General features: G+C 47.4%; 1 protein-coding gene across 3 annotated transcripts in view; it reads left to right on the top strand.

The window, feature by feature from the left end:
* INPP5D (inositol polyphosphate-5-phosphatase D) overlaps window positions 1-13,129 on the top strand; it is a 57,817-nt gene that overhangs the window by 20,683 nt on the left and 24,005 nt on the right. For all 3 annotated transcript variants that reach the window (XM_069024404.1, XM_069024405.1, XM_069024403.1), the window contains 3 exons: window positions 10,058-10,208; window positions 12,311-12,482; window positions 12,884-13,024. In XM_069024404.1, coding sequence (XP_068880505.1) covers window positions 10,058-10,208; window positions 12,311-12,482; window positions 12,884-13,024 — 464 coding nt within the window. The remainder of the gene's footprint in view (window positions 1-10,057; window positions 10,209-12,310; window positions 12,483-12,883; window positions 13,025-13,129) is intronic.

Here is a 13,129-nt window from a genome sequence, read left to right as displayed (position 1 = left end):
CAAAACTTTTACTTAAATTCCACCCACACACTACAGAAGTGCTAAAAACATTGCATCAGATCCTCATGGATCTGCAGTCCTTGCTCATTCATCATCAACTCATCTGACTTGCACCCTGTAGCTAAATTGAATACCAGTCCTTCATGTTCCGTCATGGAACTGTACTGTTACTTGCTTTTTGTTGATGTAAATCTTATTTATTATAACACAGAGAAATGCTGAAAGGGTTGTTTGCTCAGCAGGTTTCGCTTGGTGCTACAAGCTGAATCATTGTGTGCTGTATTGGCAAAATCTTTTTTGAAGGCCAGAGTTCGAATGGTTTATTTAGTGTGGAGAACTATCCCAAGTACATGGTCTTGGTGCTTTCTAGAATTGTTTGGTGTTCTTCCTGGCTTCTACATAACTATATGTCATGGTTTGACACTGGCCCAACGCCAGGCACCCACAAAAGTCACTCGCTCACCCTGCCCTGCTGCAGCTGGGCAGAAGAGGGAAAAAGAAATTAATGAAGGGTCCATGAGTTGAGATAAGGACCAGGAGAAAACACTTCAAGGGCAAAACAGGCTCAACCTAAAGTTGCAAACTGAATTTATTACTAACAGAGTCAGTGGAGGATAATGAGAAGTAAAATAAGCCCTTAGAAACATCTTTTCTTCTCCCAACCCCTCTCTCCTTCCCACTGACAGCGGCGCAGGGAGACAGGGCACAGGGGTTTGGTCAGCTCATCACCCGAGGTTTTCTTCCGCTGCTCCGGGAGAGGAGTCCTTCCCCTGCTGCACCGTGGGGTCCCTCCCACGGGAGACAATTCTCCATGAACTTCTCCAGCGTGGGTCCACTCCCACAAGCAGCAGTCCTGCCAAACCTGCTGCCACGTGAGCCCCTCCCACGGGCACAAGTCCTCCCAAAACTGCTGTGCCGTGGGTCTGTCTTCCACGGGGTGCAGTCCTCAAAGGACAGGCTGTCCCAGCTGGGAAGCAAGGACCTCTCTCTGCCAGGTCTCCCACTGGATCACAGCCTCCTCCAGGCATCCACCCACTCTGGCATGGACACCTCCCCCAGGGGCTGCAGGTGGATCTCTGCATCCCCGTGGATCCCCAGGGGCTGCGGGTGGATCTCTGCATCCCCGTGGATCCCCAGGGGCTGTGGGTGGATCTCTGCATCCCCATGGATCCCCAGGGGCTGCAGGTGGATCTCTGCATCCCCATGGATCCCCAGGGGCTGCGAGTGGATCTCTGCATCCCCGTGGATCCCCAGGGGCTGCAGGTGGATCTCTGCATCCCCGTGGATCCCCAGGGGCTGTGGGTGGATCTCTGCATCCCCTGTGGAAACACAACTGCTTCACCACGGCCTGCAGAGGAACCTCAGCTCCAGCACCTGGAGCACCTCCTCCCCCTCCTTCTCCACTGACCTTGGTGTTGCCATGTTGTTGTTCCTCACATGTTCTCACCTCCTCCTCTTCTCTGGCTAGAAAAAACTGTGTGCCCTTTGTTTTGATTTTCTTCTTAAATCTGTTATCACAGAGGCATTACCAATATCTCCAATTGGCCCAGCTTTGGCCAGTGCCATGTCCATCTTCAGAGCCATCAGGAATTGGCTCCGCCAGACATGGTGGAAGCTTCCAGCAGCTTCTCACAGAAGCCACCTCTGTGGCCCCCCCACAACCAAAAACCAGGCTGTACAAAACCAATGCGCTATATTAGTTGGATATTTGGCAATTAACATAATTTTTACGTGAACCACAGAGTGCTGGAACAGAGTGGAATGGGGTCTTTAAGTAGGATCTGAGTACATTATTTTTATGATCTACGTCTTTATCGTGTGTGGAGAATGTCAGTTCAAAAGACTTCTACAGATCCTTTGCTTTCCAGAGCTTCTAAAACATTTTTATTTAGGATGTAGAATTTTAGCAAGGAACTGGAGATAAAAATCTGGCAGCCAATTATACTCTACTGAGAACTCCTTTCAATATTGCTTTCCTCCATCAGACTCTCCTAATTTGCAAGTGTCCCAGTTCTGCCATGGGAGCACTGCCTACCTGTGAACACAACCAGTCTTCAGGCTGCCAGAACAAAGCCTGGATGGGATCACAGAGGGGAAAACTTGCAGGGCCAGAAGAGATCAACAGTGGCAGATATGAGAGTCAGGATCTTTTTTAGGATTAACTGCAAGTGGGCTCACATTCCACACAGAGAACATGTTAAGCATTTGAAACCAAGAATGCATTGTGCTTCTCAAGTCCTTTCCGTGACATCGCACATAGGAAAGAGTGAGATGGCCTTTCCCAAAATTGGAAACCTTCAGCATTCCCATTTTTTTATAAAGTTTAATAAGAATGGATTTGTGATGCAGCGTGAGTAATTAATACAGAGTCTCCTAAGTCAGTATCATGCTTAGAGAAATGGAGCTTGTGGTGAGTACTGGCATCCGTCAGCTGCACTGGAAGAACAGAGGGAGTTTTATAGGACTGACAATACAGTAATTTTTTTCTTTTTCCTTTTTTAACTCAGATTTTTTTTGATGTCTGATTTTCAGCCAGGATCACAAGCTAGAAGTAATATGTACTTGGTTGTTATTAAATTGTAATTCCTTGTTTCCTTCCATGAATCATGTCTTTCAGAAATTCTGAAACCCTCTTTCCCAGAACTCTCCGAATTCCATGATTTTCACCCAAAGTCTTAAATGTAAAAGTTCACTGTAGCAAAAGTGACATGGATTAGCAAACTTGAATATCGGGACCAAACCAAATGTAGAGTAAGACAAAAAGCCTCCATCATCTCTCACCTTGGAGGAGACGGGGATTGTTTGCCTTCCATTCCCTCCATCATTATTCAAGCTGTGTGCCTTATAACTGCACTTACACTGTGCTATTCTCCCCAAAATTTGTATGACTTTTTTCCAAGTCAGGAAGTGCTGCTCTGGCCCTCCACCACCATCCTCTGCCCATGTTCCCTGGATTCCTCCCCTTACCTCTTCTCTCATGCTTAGTTACCTGGCAGAAGCCCTCTTGCTGAGCTTTATCCAGCAGCAGAACTCCCTTGCCAGCCCACAAGTTCCCACCTCTTATTAAAGTTCATTTCTTTATTGACCCTCCAGGTCACAGGAGCTGTCTTTTTCTCAGCCACAAACTTGCTTCTCTCCCTTTGTGCTCCTAGGTAGCTCCATTTCTTCCAAGTCCCAGGTGTTGCATTCAAATTACAGTGAATTTCAGAGTGGCTTATATTTTGGAAAGTAGCTGTTTCTCCCAGCTGTGATTCCTGTCTATGATCCCATTTTTGTGAAAAGCTCCTGAAACTTCTTAGCACAAGATTTGATCTAAAAATAAGGCAAGTTTGCTAACAAAACAAAACTGAAACAGCCAGGTTTCTATAAAATGCTTTTTAAAATAATTTACCAGGAATTTCTCAGCTCTTAGGTTCACTTCTTTCGTGAAATACAAAAAACTTGCCTACATGAGAGCCAAAAGTCAATTTAAAAATGCCACCTATACTTCCTATCTAACAGATAGTCTTGAAGACAACTTTTTTCCAAACCTCAAAACATAAATTTTTTTTTCAAATCTAAAAGGAGAAAAGTTCCTGCCAGCCTTTCTCACCACAGTAGAATTGACCTGATTTACAGCTTCCGTTTAAGCTGGTGGGTATTTCAAGAATTTTGTAACTTGGAGAACTTATTGCCTGTTACTGAAATGCCTATGTATGTGTTTAAATACCTGTTTTAAGGCACTCTAGTTAGAAAAGATTGGCCTTAAGCAATATAACCAGATGATCAGTTTCCTAGTTCCTCCTTGTGCCTTGGCACAGGAAAGGAAAGCATTTCCTCTTCCTTTTGAGGGCCCCAGACTTCCTGTGCCATCTATTTATACAATTGTTGTAATGAACCCCAAGTTAACCACTTCCTCTCCTCACTTAGCTTAGGCTTTACATCTTTTTACTTCATGTCTTTATACTCCACTTGCAACTTCTCTTAAAGTCATGTTCAGAGCTGCTCCTCACTAAACCCGTATTTGGAGTGCCTTTGGCAAGGACTTCTCCTGGCCAGATGGCATTACTTGGATACACCAGATACGAAGGAAGACCAGACTATCACAGCCATATAAAAACCTGTTGAAAAGTTCAGATGGTTGGATTTGGAAAGGGGGTCACAAGATTTAACCAAAGTCTAGTGATTAAAGGCATTAGTTGTACCTGTTCTCATTAAATGAACAGCCTAGAAGCCAGTTCAGCAAGAAGACGAGCAAGTTGTAGCTAGTTATGCTCAATTATTGCACAGTGAGCATACACAGGATTGGAGGGCATTGAAAACTGGAAGGACATGCAGAATTGGGGGCAGGCTCTGGGGGACAGGAGACAGCAAGACATCCTGTGGGAAAGAAGGTTCACAGCCAAAAGGGCTGGAGTCAGAAGTGGAAGGTCTGAAAGTTGTGGTTTGGGTTCCAGTTGAAATGGCAGGGCTGGTGGTGACAAGCATGGTCAATGTTCAGCTTTACCCATGCTCTTCAAGGGTTCTGGATCTGGATAAAGGGCAGGATCTGGATAAAGGTAGCTGGCAGATTTGCAGAGGGCTCCCCGTAGTCACAGAGTTCGGGGTGGCGGGAGGTCTTGCAGGTGTCTGAGCTCAGCATTGCCCTGGTTTTGGGCTGAGGCAGGATCAGACACTCACTAGCTGGCTGTGAGGAGTGCCTGGGTGCACGGCACTGCTGTCCCTCGGGGACTTGCAGCACCTCTGGTTGCCATCTTCTTTAGAAGAGAATTTAAAACTTGTGAGACTGCTGCTGTGACATCTCCTGGCTGTCCCTTTGCCAGACCATACCAGTCCCTTTCTTCTGAGCTTTCTGTGTGAATCCCATTTTCCAGCTCCTCAGTTGGAAATTTTCCTTGGCACTTTCTATGGTACTTTACATGCTCCATAAGAATTGGTGCCTCAAGCTGGCCACAGCAGTCCAGCTAAAGCCCTATGGAACTAAGTACAGCAGAAGAATTTCTTCAGCATCTCATACGACGCTCACAGTAATAGATCTTGGAGCAACTTCTGCTTTGGATGCAGCTTCCCACTGTAAAATTGCTGCTCAGTCTCTGATTCACTGTTCTGCAGACTCCTGCTGTTTTGTGGGCTGTTCCCTAAATTGCGTATGTTCACTAGGTGTTTCCTTTCCATATGTTGTGGCTGTCAACAGCACAAAGCCAAGGTACCAGTGGGGGATGCTGGAGGAATCCCTACGGAAGGAGAGCCTGCCCTCCACGCCTCTCCGGTGTCGCGTGAGGCCTGTGAGCACATTTCTGGGGATGTGGTGTGTTGCCGTGGAGATGACACTTGCCATCCATGTTTATAATGACTTGAAACAATTGACTTTGCAATTAAAACAAGATCTATCCTGTGATAACCCTGAGGAAACAGTTAGTTACTAAATGCAGGCGGGGGGCGGGAAGTGGATTTCATTGTTGGCTCTGCTGGGGTGGCTCCAGCTTGCTCCGTGCTGCCCTGTCCTGCTCTGGTTTGTTCACAGTGCCCTGTTCTGCCTCTGCTTCCTGTCTCAAAATCCAGAACAAGTTTGTGTAAAGTTTAGGCTGCATTTTGCCTCACTTCTGCCACCCAGTGCAGTTGTCTTGAGGATGTTTATTAATAGTTTACCATCAATCCCGTTTTTGGTAGCGTGCTCCGCAACCATCTGCAACCTGACTCAATACCAGAACTTCACTATCCACCACCACTTTTCCTTCCCCACCTATAAACCTTTGCCACAAGTTCAAGTGTGAAGAAAGCAGATGTCCCAGATTTGTGCTGCTTTCCTCACTTGCTGGCAGAGACCAAGTCTCAGGGAGGTCATCTGGCAACCTGTGCACTCACAGCAACACTACTGAACCAGACTTTCTGTGTTCAACTGATGCTGCTCAGGCATCATCTCTGCAGTCCTGGGCAGTGCTGGCTGGAAACACACCACAGCCTAGGCCATGGCCCTATTGCTCTGTGGCTGGGAGCCATTGTATTTGGAGGGGCTCACGCAGCACAGGTGGTACCTGAGTGCCTCGCACTTGTGTGCCAAACAACGTGACTGTTGTCTGTCATGCAAGCTTTGTTCTCATCTCTTCCCCAAGGGGAGAAGCAAGTGCAACAAAGTCTTGCTTTTACTGTTCTCTCTCTCATTTCAAACAATGTACAGTGTTTACTGGGCCTCTGTGGAAAGGGAGGCAGTGCAAAGCAGGGTGTCCTGCTCTCTTGTGGGGAGTGGGGATGTTTGGGGGGTGTTTGAACTGGGAGGAGTTCATTTCATAGTGCAGGCAAAAGGCAGAGAGGGCTGCTGGGCACAGCTGCGTGTTGGAAGGGCACAGCCCTTCCCACACACTTCCTCTGTTGAGGTTCTTGCAAATAATAACAATTATAATACAAAAGAAAATGAATGAGAATAACCCAGTGATTTTGCTTTCAGACTCTCATGATAGCTGAGCTGATGTGCAGCAAGGTGGTGCCTCTGCCTTTTGTGGTGTGGGGAAGGACCCTGGAGCTCCCCCATCATGAGTGTATGCTGAGCAGGTTTGAGGCTGCCCATCCTTCCCTCTGTGCTTGGCCAGGCTGGTCGGAGCTCCTGACCCTGCCAGTTCCCCATTTTCTTATTTCAGCTCTCACTATCTCTGTGCAGCTGCATGTTCAGTTCTGTGCTGGATTCTGTCTTAAAATATGAAATGCTATCCTTTATTGTACTGTGTGCCATGGGGAGTTGGTCCTTTTTCTCCAGGCTGGACTTGGAGAAGGTGGGCTATCTGAGGAGCTGGCACTGCTGGGATGGAGGCTGCTTCTTTTTGGGAATGAGCATCTGGATTCAGATGTGTGCAAAGCCCAGCTCCTCAACATGGCCACAAATTCCAGTTATCCTTGAGAGAGGAGAAGGGAAGCTTCATCAAGAAAGGTGGCTGGGGGCAGTGGGCCAACTTAATAGAGTAGAAAGGGTGTGCAACAGCAGAGCCTCTCTGCTCATGTGTGCACCCAGCCAGGCTGCATGAGAGCTAGGGCTGATGGCCATGCCAGGGAATTTGAGCTGGAACACAGGCTTCGGACTATGCAGAGTGTTAGAGGAAGGAGGCCTGTTGCAAAATGCTCCTTCCTCTGCTTACCACAGAGACCAGGATGGTTTCAGAGACTGAAATATCCTCAGCAGCAGAAAGTGCTAATTCAGCCTTTCCTACCACTTCTATCAAGACTCCGTTTGGCCTTAAAAGAGCTGTTCAGGGCAGCCTGTCTTCCTGCAGGCACCTTGGGAGAGCAGGAGCTGAGGGGCAGAACAAGGCTCAGAAGAGAGTGTTCGGGCACTGAGGGTGGCAGGGATGCTGTGCAGGGGCAGGATAGGGGCCTTCAGGCACAGTCAAGGGAGACCTGGGGAAGCAGGCAGGGGGTGAAGTAGCAAAGGAAAGTGCAAAGGAGTTTGAAGATTATTTTGGAAAGAGGAGGAGCAGAGTAGGCTGCAGTAATTCAAGAGGTGAGAGAGCACCGACAGCAAAGCTTTCCTCCTACAGGGGTGCACATGGCAAACCCTGATCCTGTTTGTCCTTGGTGTTTTTTAGGGTCTCTGTGTGTGCTCTGATGGGGCTGATGCCTTTTCCCAGGTGCCTTTTGGGGTAGCTTAGGAAAAAGCAAGCCACCCCAAGCCTTGTCACTCATGAGCTCCAGCCCGTCTTTGGGGGCTGCAGACGGGCAGAAGGCAGCCCAGGCAGGGTAATCCAGAGGGTGAAGTGTGGGTAACACTGCCATGGGCAGGGCACAGAGGCTGAGCATGCTGCCATCCCACCACCAGAGCCACTAACAGTGCCCTCTGGGCTGCTTGGGGGCTGCTGGTCAGTGAATAATCACAAAAATGGATTTCAGAGCAGAAGAAGGTACTGCATGGAAGATGAACAGAGAAGCATGGAAGACTGAACTGTTCCAGGTCTGTTCCAGTGCAGCACTGTGACTTCAGGATCCTTCCATATGATGGATTAGAGCTGTTTTTTCCTTGATGGTTATCCCTGATTACCAGCCTTCACACTTGGCACCAAGAAGCAGAAGAGTCTGGGAAGACCCAGACACTATTTGCATTAATTGGTGTAAATGAGAAGTCATTCCGAATGTGCAGAGCCTGTGCTGCTCTAGCAGAGCAGGATTTGGCCTACACTGGTTAGAATCATGAGAAGTTTTAACCAGTGATTTGTTTCAACATCTCTGGCCTCACAAAAATATAATCCAGTGTTTGCCCAAGCATTGCCTTCATGCTGAATATGACGTTTTCCAGTGTCTGAGAATAATAAGTCTTGTCAAATGCGGGAGCATTTATGTGGAAGACAGAAAAGGAGGCTGTACAGGCAGAGCTCTCAGAAACATCACCCATGTTTGTTGTGAAAATATGTCTTGCTGAGCCTTTAAAGACATGCAGGTGTAGCTAAAAATGAAAGGTATTTTTGATGGCAGGCCTAAGGGCACTGACGACTTCAAATACAGTTCACTATTGAAAGCACTGTCCTAATTTCTGGCCTGAGATTTTATTCTTTAGGAAAAGTTAAAAAGAAATCTTGTTGCTGGGACTCACTGAAGACATTTTCCTGGATTCTGCTTGCTGTGTTTTTTGCTCACATCTCACCTGTTTAATTTCTTGGATTTTCTACATTTGCCTTTCAAACAAAAAAGTTCAGAGAATAAGAAACTGAGCAAAGACAAATGGCAAGTAAATAAGCTTGTTCAAACATGTATTGAAACTTTGTGTGTATTACTTTTTACAGGCAATCATTGCAATCCCAAAATAAATTTAAATACCCTGCCTGTTAGTCAGAGGCAGAATGGCTGTGTACCAAGTTATGTCAAATTGGAGGCACAGCTTTAATTCCTTACTAATTAACCATGTTTCCTATGCAAAATCTAGTTTTATCCATGCAAAACAGTGCCAGTTAAGCCTGCCATTGGGGTGATCAGGTCTTCCTTCAGATTGCCCAGTTGTGAACAGTTTCCGGTGTTGCTCTTTTAAGTCAAGAACAACAGCCTTGTGAGGATGGAAAACAACTTCTCTCCACCATTCTGCCCCCACTTCTTGATCTTTTATGGCAGGTGTAGACAGGGCCTTCTTGGGTTGGTTTCTGCGGGAAAACCTTTTGTCCAGAAGGAGTACCTTGCCAGGAAGAGGGTATCAAATCTTTGGTTGTGTGTTGCTGTAGCCGTGGGATTGGATGGCACTTCAGTGCAGTCTGGGAGGTGAGACAAGGTCCTTTCCCTTGGTCAGAAGGTCTGTGCTGAGCCATGAGACACCGTTGTCTGTCTTTGGTAGGGTCTGTGGTTGAAGCAATAGGGCAGAGCTGCAGGGATCACAGCTGTTCCTGTGCTAATGTGTGGATATAATTGCACTGAAGCTTTGGCTCTGAAGACGTCTAAAACCTTATCCCTGTGTTTGGCCTCTGTGGGTAACCATTTGCTGAGATTAGTGGCCAGGGTGTGTTCGAGACAGGTTTGGTCACAGTTAGAATTCGGCTGGTACACACAGGGTCGTGCCGTGCGTGTTCGCAGTCCTCACCACTCTCTAAACCTTCCCAAAATTTCTGTGTGGAGCAGGACCTTTTTTCATTTGAACCCAGCTCTGAGCCTTTGAATCCTGGAAGGGATGCTAACGTCTGGATTTAGCCATGTTTACCTTGCAATTTCACAGAAAAATTCTTCCTGGATACCACAAAATATAACACAGTCTAGGGGCTTTGTGCTCAGTAAGAGACAATGCAAAGATTAATCTGGGAGAAATATTTGTTTTTTAAATCTTCCTTTGCTGTGAAGCCAAGCACCCTGAACCCAGTGAGAGAGCTCTTCTATTTGGCTTCAGTGAGTCTTTGAGGTTGGTGTCTGTGCTGACTCTGGCTGGAACATGTGAGCTTATCTGTTCTGTTTGCTCTGCACAGAGCCTGTGGTCAGATGGGCCGCAAGAGCAGGGCTGATTCTCTCTGGGCAGCAGCAGTGGCTTTTTCCTCTCTCTATGACTTTGTTTTTCCTTCTGCAAGGGGCATTGTTTCTCTGGTAGGAAATCCCAGGCCATGACTGCCTCTGTGTTTTGTTTCAGGCATCAGAGGGCGTTCCTGTGAAGTATTTTCAGAACCTGGAGGAACTGATAGACTATTACAAGAAGGAGAACATGGGTCTGGTATGGCACCTCAAATATCCAGTGCCGCGAGAAGAGGAGGAGGCTGCTGATGAACTGGAGGAGGACACTGGTAAGAAACTCATGATGTGACTTGGTGATTGAGACCCTTGACTCATACCTCTTAACTGGAAATATGCAGTGCAGGCAGGAGATTAGAACATGTGCCAAAAAATGGAGCAGAGCATAGAGAGGCCTGAGCTGGTGAGGCCCTGAAGCAGTGAACCCTCATGTCTGCTGAGGTACTGCACCTGGAGCATCAGCTTAGCTCACCTGAGGGAATACACTGAGACCCTCTGTGGAAGTATACTGCATCTGGTGTGCGGGTGGGTAATCTGGTGTCCTTATCTGGAGTCCAACTGTTTATGTCCAGCCATCTCCCAAACCTCTGCACCCTCTCCTTGTCCTGCATCTGTAGGGCCCCTCTCAAAACAGAGATGCTCCCTTGGGGCTTGGAGCACATCCCCCTGCAGTGCCACGCAGCAGCTGAGGGGCATCTGAAACCCCCTAAGCTGCTCTGCTCTAGGGGACATTTTTGACAGACCTAAGCAGAGGGCTTGGCTCCAGCAGTGGCAGACAGTCTAACTCCATGTACAGAGACAGGTTTATGATGAAGAGACGTGATTGGCATCATCCCAATTATTTTATATGAATGCCACTGTGGGTTCCTGACACTCACTGGTCTTGGATCATTCCTTGGATTTTTCCCGGATCACCCCTTGGATCTGCCATTGTTCTCCCAGAGGAAGGTCATGTCCACAGAGCCATCCTTCCTGTCCTGTCTGAGCCTGTGTGGAAATGATGAGCACTGCAATCAAACTTGTCTGAAGGACACAGTCCCTGGGACAGACAGGCCCTGTGCACTAGGGCAGATTGATGTGCCTGTGCAACCCAGTGTCTGGGTAACTCTTTGACAGAACCCACTGTATGTCTACCAGGAGCTGGAAGATTTTGGTATGCAATTTTCCCGAAGAAACAGAACAAAATTTTGCAAAGCTGCTCAGGAAAGATGTTCCTGGGTTTTGGCCAGTTGTACTGAGTCTCCAGCTCCCAGGGAGGGGAGGGAACCACAGCAAAAATAATACAGAGAGAGGCAAGCAGCAGGGAATCAAGTTCTAGCCAAGACTAAGAGCCTTCAGATGAAGAGATTAGCACTGGGTCTGGGTTGCTCATGTACAGAATTTAGTTTTGTTAAGGCACTTTATGCCATCATGCTGGAGCCATGTAGGGCCTACAGATGTCTGGCCATCTTAGATGTGAAACTGCAGAGGTGGAAGATGAGCACCCTGCAGATTAACCACCCATGGCTCAGTGCTTCAGTGGCTCTGAATCACAGCACTGGCCCAGGAGCAGCGGGTCAGTCCTGGGGGTCATTTTGTAATGCAAATTCCACCATTAGGAAATAACCAAACAAAACCTCACAACTCAACCAGCTACATACAACACGTGTAACAAAGTGTTGGAGCAATTGGTATGAGAAAAAAAGTAACCATGGCTGGGATCAGCGGAGATGAACCCACTCTTCTCCTAGGAGAGGGAGATATGCTGAGCAGCAGGATGACACAGCAGGAAACCCCTTTTTCCTTCCAACTCAATGCCCACAACACAAGGCAGGATATTCAGCCCCTATGCACTGGGTCATGGGGTCTATTTTCTCCATCTGTGTTTGCTTACTTTAGCTGTTCACTTCTTTCCCTTAGCAGCTTCTGATGCTCCTTCCATCATGTCCCTCCATCCATTCTGCCTCAATAGCAGATCCCCATGATAATGGGAATGATGTGGGTGAGGTACAGCTATGTTCTCTAAGCGTTATGTTCAATTTAACTAATTAACCTTCATAGCTGCTGTGCAGATGGGAGAGTCAAAACTGGCTGGGGCGGAGTACACTGCCAGGCAGAGGCAGAGACAGAGGCAGAGGCATGCGCTGCCTGCACATGAGGTCCAAGCCTGACACTTCATCCCACTGCTCTCACACCACTGCATCCCTAGAAACACAGCTGGGCCAGTGCTGAACCCTGAGCTTCTCAGCTCTGAGATCCCTCCACAGACCCTTCAGAAGGGATGGCTTCTGCAAGGACTGCCCCTGCAGGGTGGGCTCTGCCCTGCCTGGGGTGAGGGACAGGAGGTCCAATTTCCATGCTGGAATGACTGTGCCTTTCCTTTCCTCCTTGCTAGACCTGGTACCCACACCTCCTATCCTGCCCCCACGCAACATCCTCATGGCACTGCCAAGCAGTGAGACAAAGGAGGTCTCTTCTCTCCCCGAAAACTCACGGGTGGCAGATGTGAATAAACTGTCCCTTTCTGAGACACTACTCCAGCGACTGCAGTACCAGGACACAAGCAGGTAAGGAAGGGCAAGTGACAGGGCTGCAGAACCAGCCTTCAGCCCAGTTCTGTGCTCACTGGGCCTCTGTGTTTGGGACAGCTGAGGATCTGTTTGATTCAACAAAATTACTCCTCATTTATACTACCAAATAAAGAACAGAATCAGATCAACAGTGCATTGGCTGCTCTTTACAGTCCAGCTGTTGTCTAGAAAAAATACATTTCTGAATTATTAAAATCACCCATTTACTTTCTCTGTTGAGGTATAGTTTTCTAATATAAAGGATGAGTAATATCTGAGAGAACTTGGTTTATTAGCCATGTGCCTAAACAGTGGGAATTTCAGAAAAATAAGAAAGCTGTTTGATATTTGGGAGTAGAGAGAAGAGCTGGCTTTTGACCTGTCTGTTTCCTTCACAGTGTTTCTGACGAGCATCTGAAGCTCATCCAGGATTACCTGCGAGTTCACATCATCAGTGACTTTGAGATTGTGCAGACTGGCTCAAGCAGTCTTCCTCAACTGAAGAAATTGCTTACAGCTCTTTGCAAAGGACTCTTCAGGTAACTAGAAGCTGGTTTTCAGAGTACAATGCCATAACATTGTAGTCTAACAATGGTTCCACGTGCATGTATTCAGAACCCTAATTTCTGGCATCAGAAATTGGC

Source organism: Aphelocoma coerulescens, chromosome 9 (assembly GCF_041296385.1).
Source record: "Aphelocoma coerulescens isolate FSJ_1873_10779 chromosome 9, UR_Acoe_1.0, whole genome shotgun sequence".
Lineage (NCBI taxonomy): Eukaryota > Metazoa > Chordata > Aves > Passeriformes > Corvidae > Aphelocoma > Aphelocoma coerulescens.
Note: the sequence above shows the minus strand (reverse complement) of the source record. Positions and strands in the feature narration are given on the sequence as shown.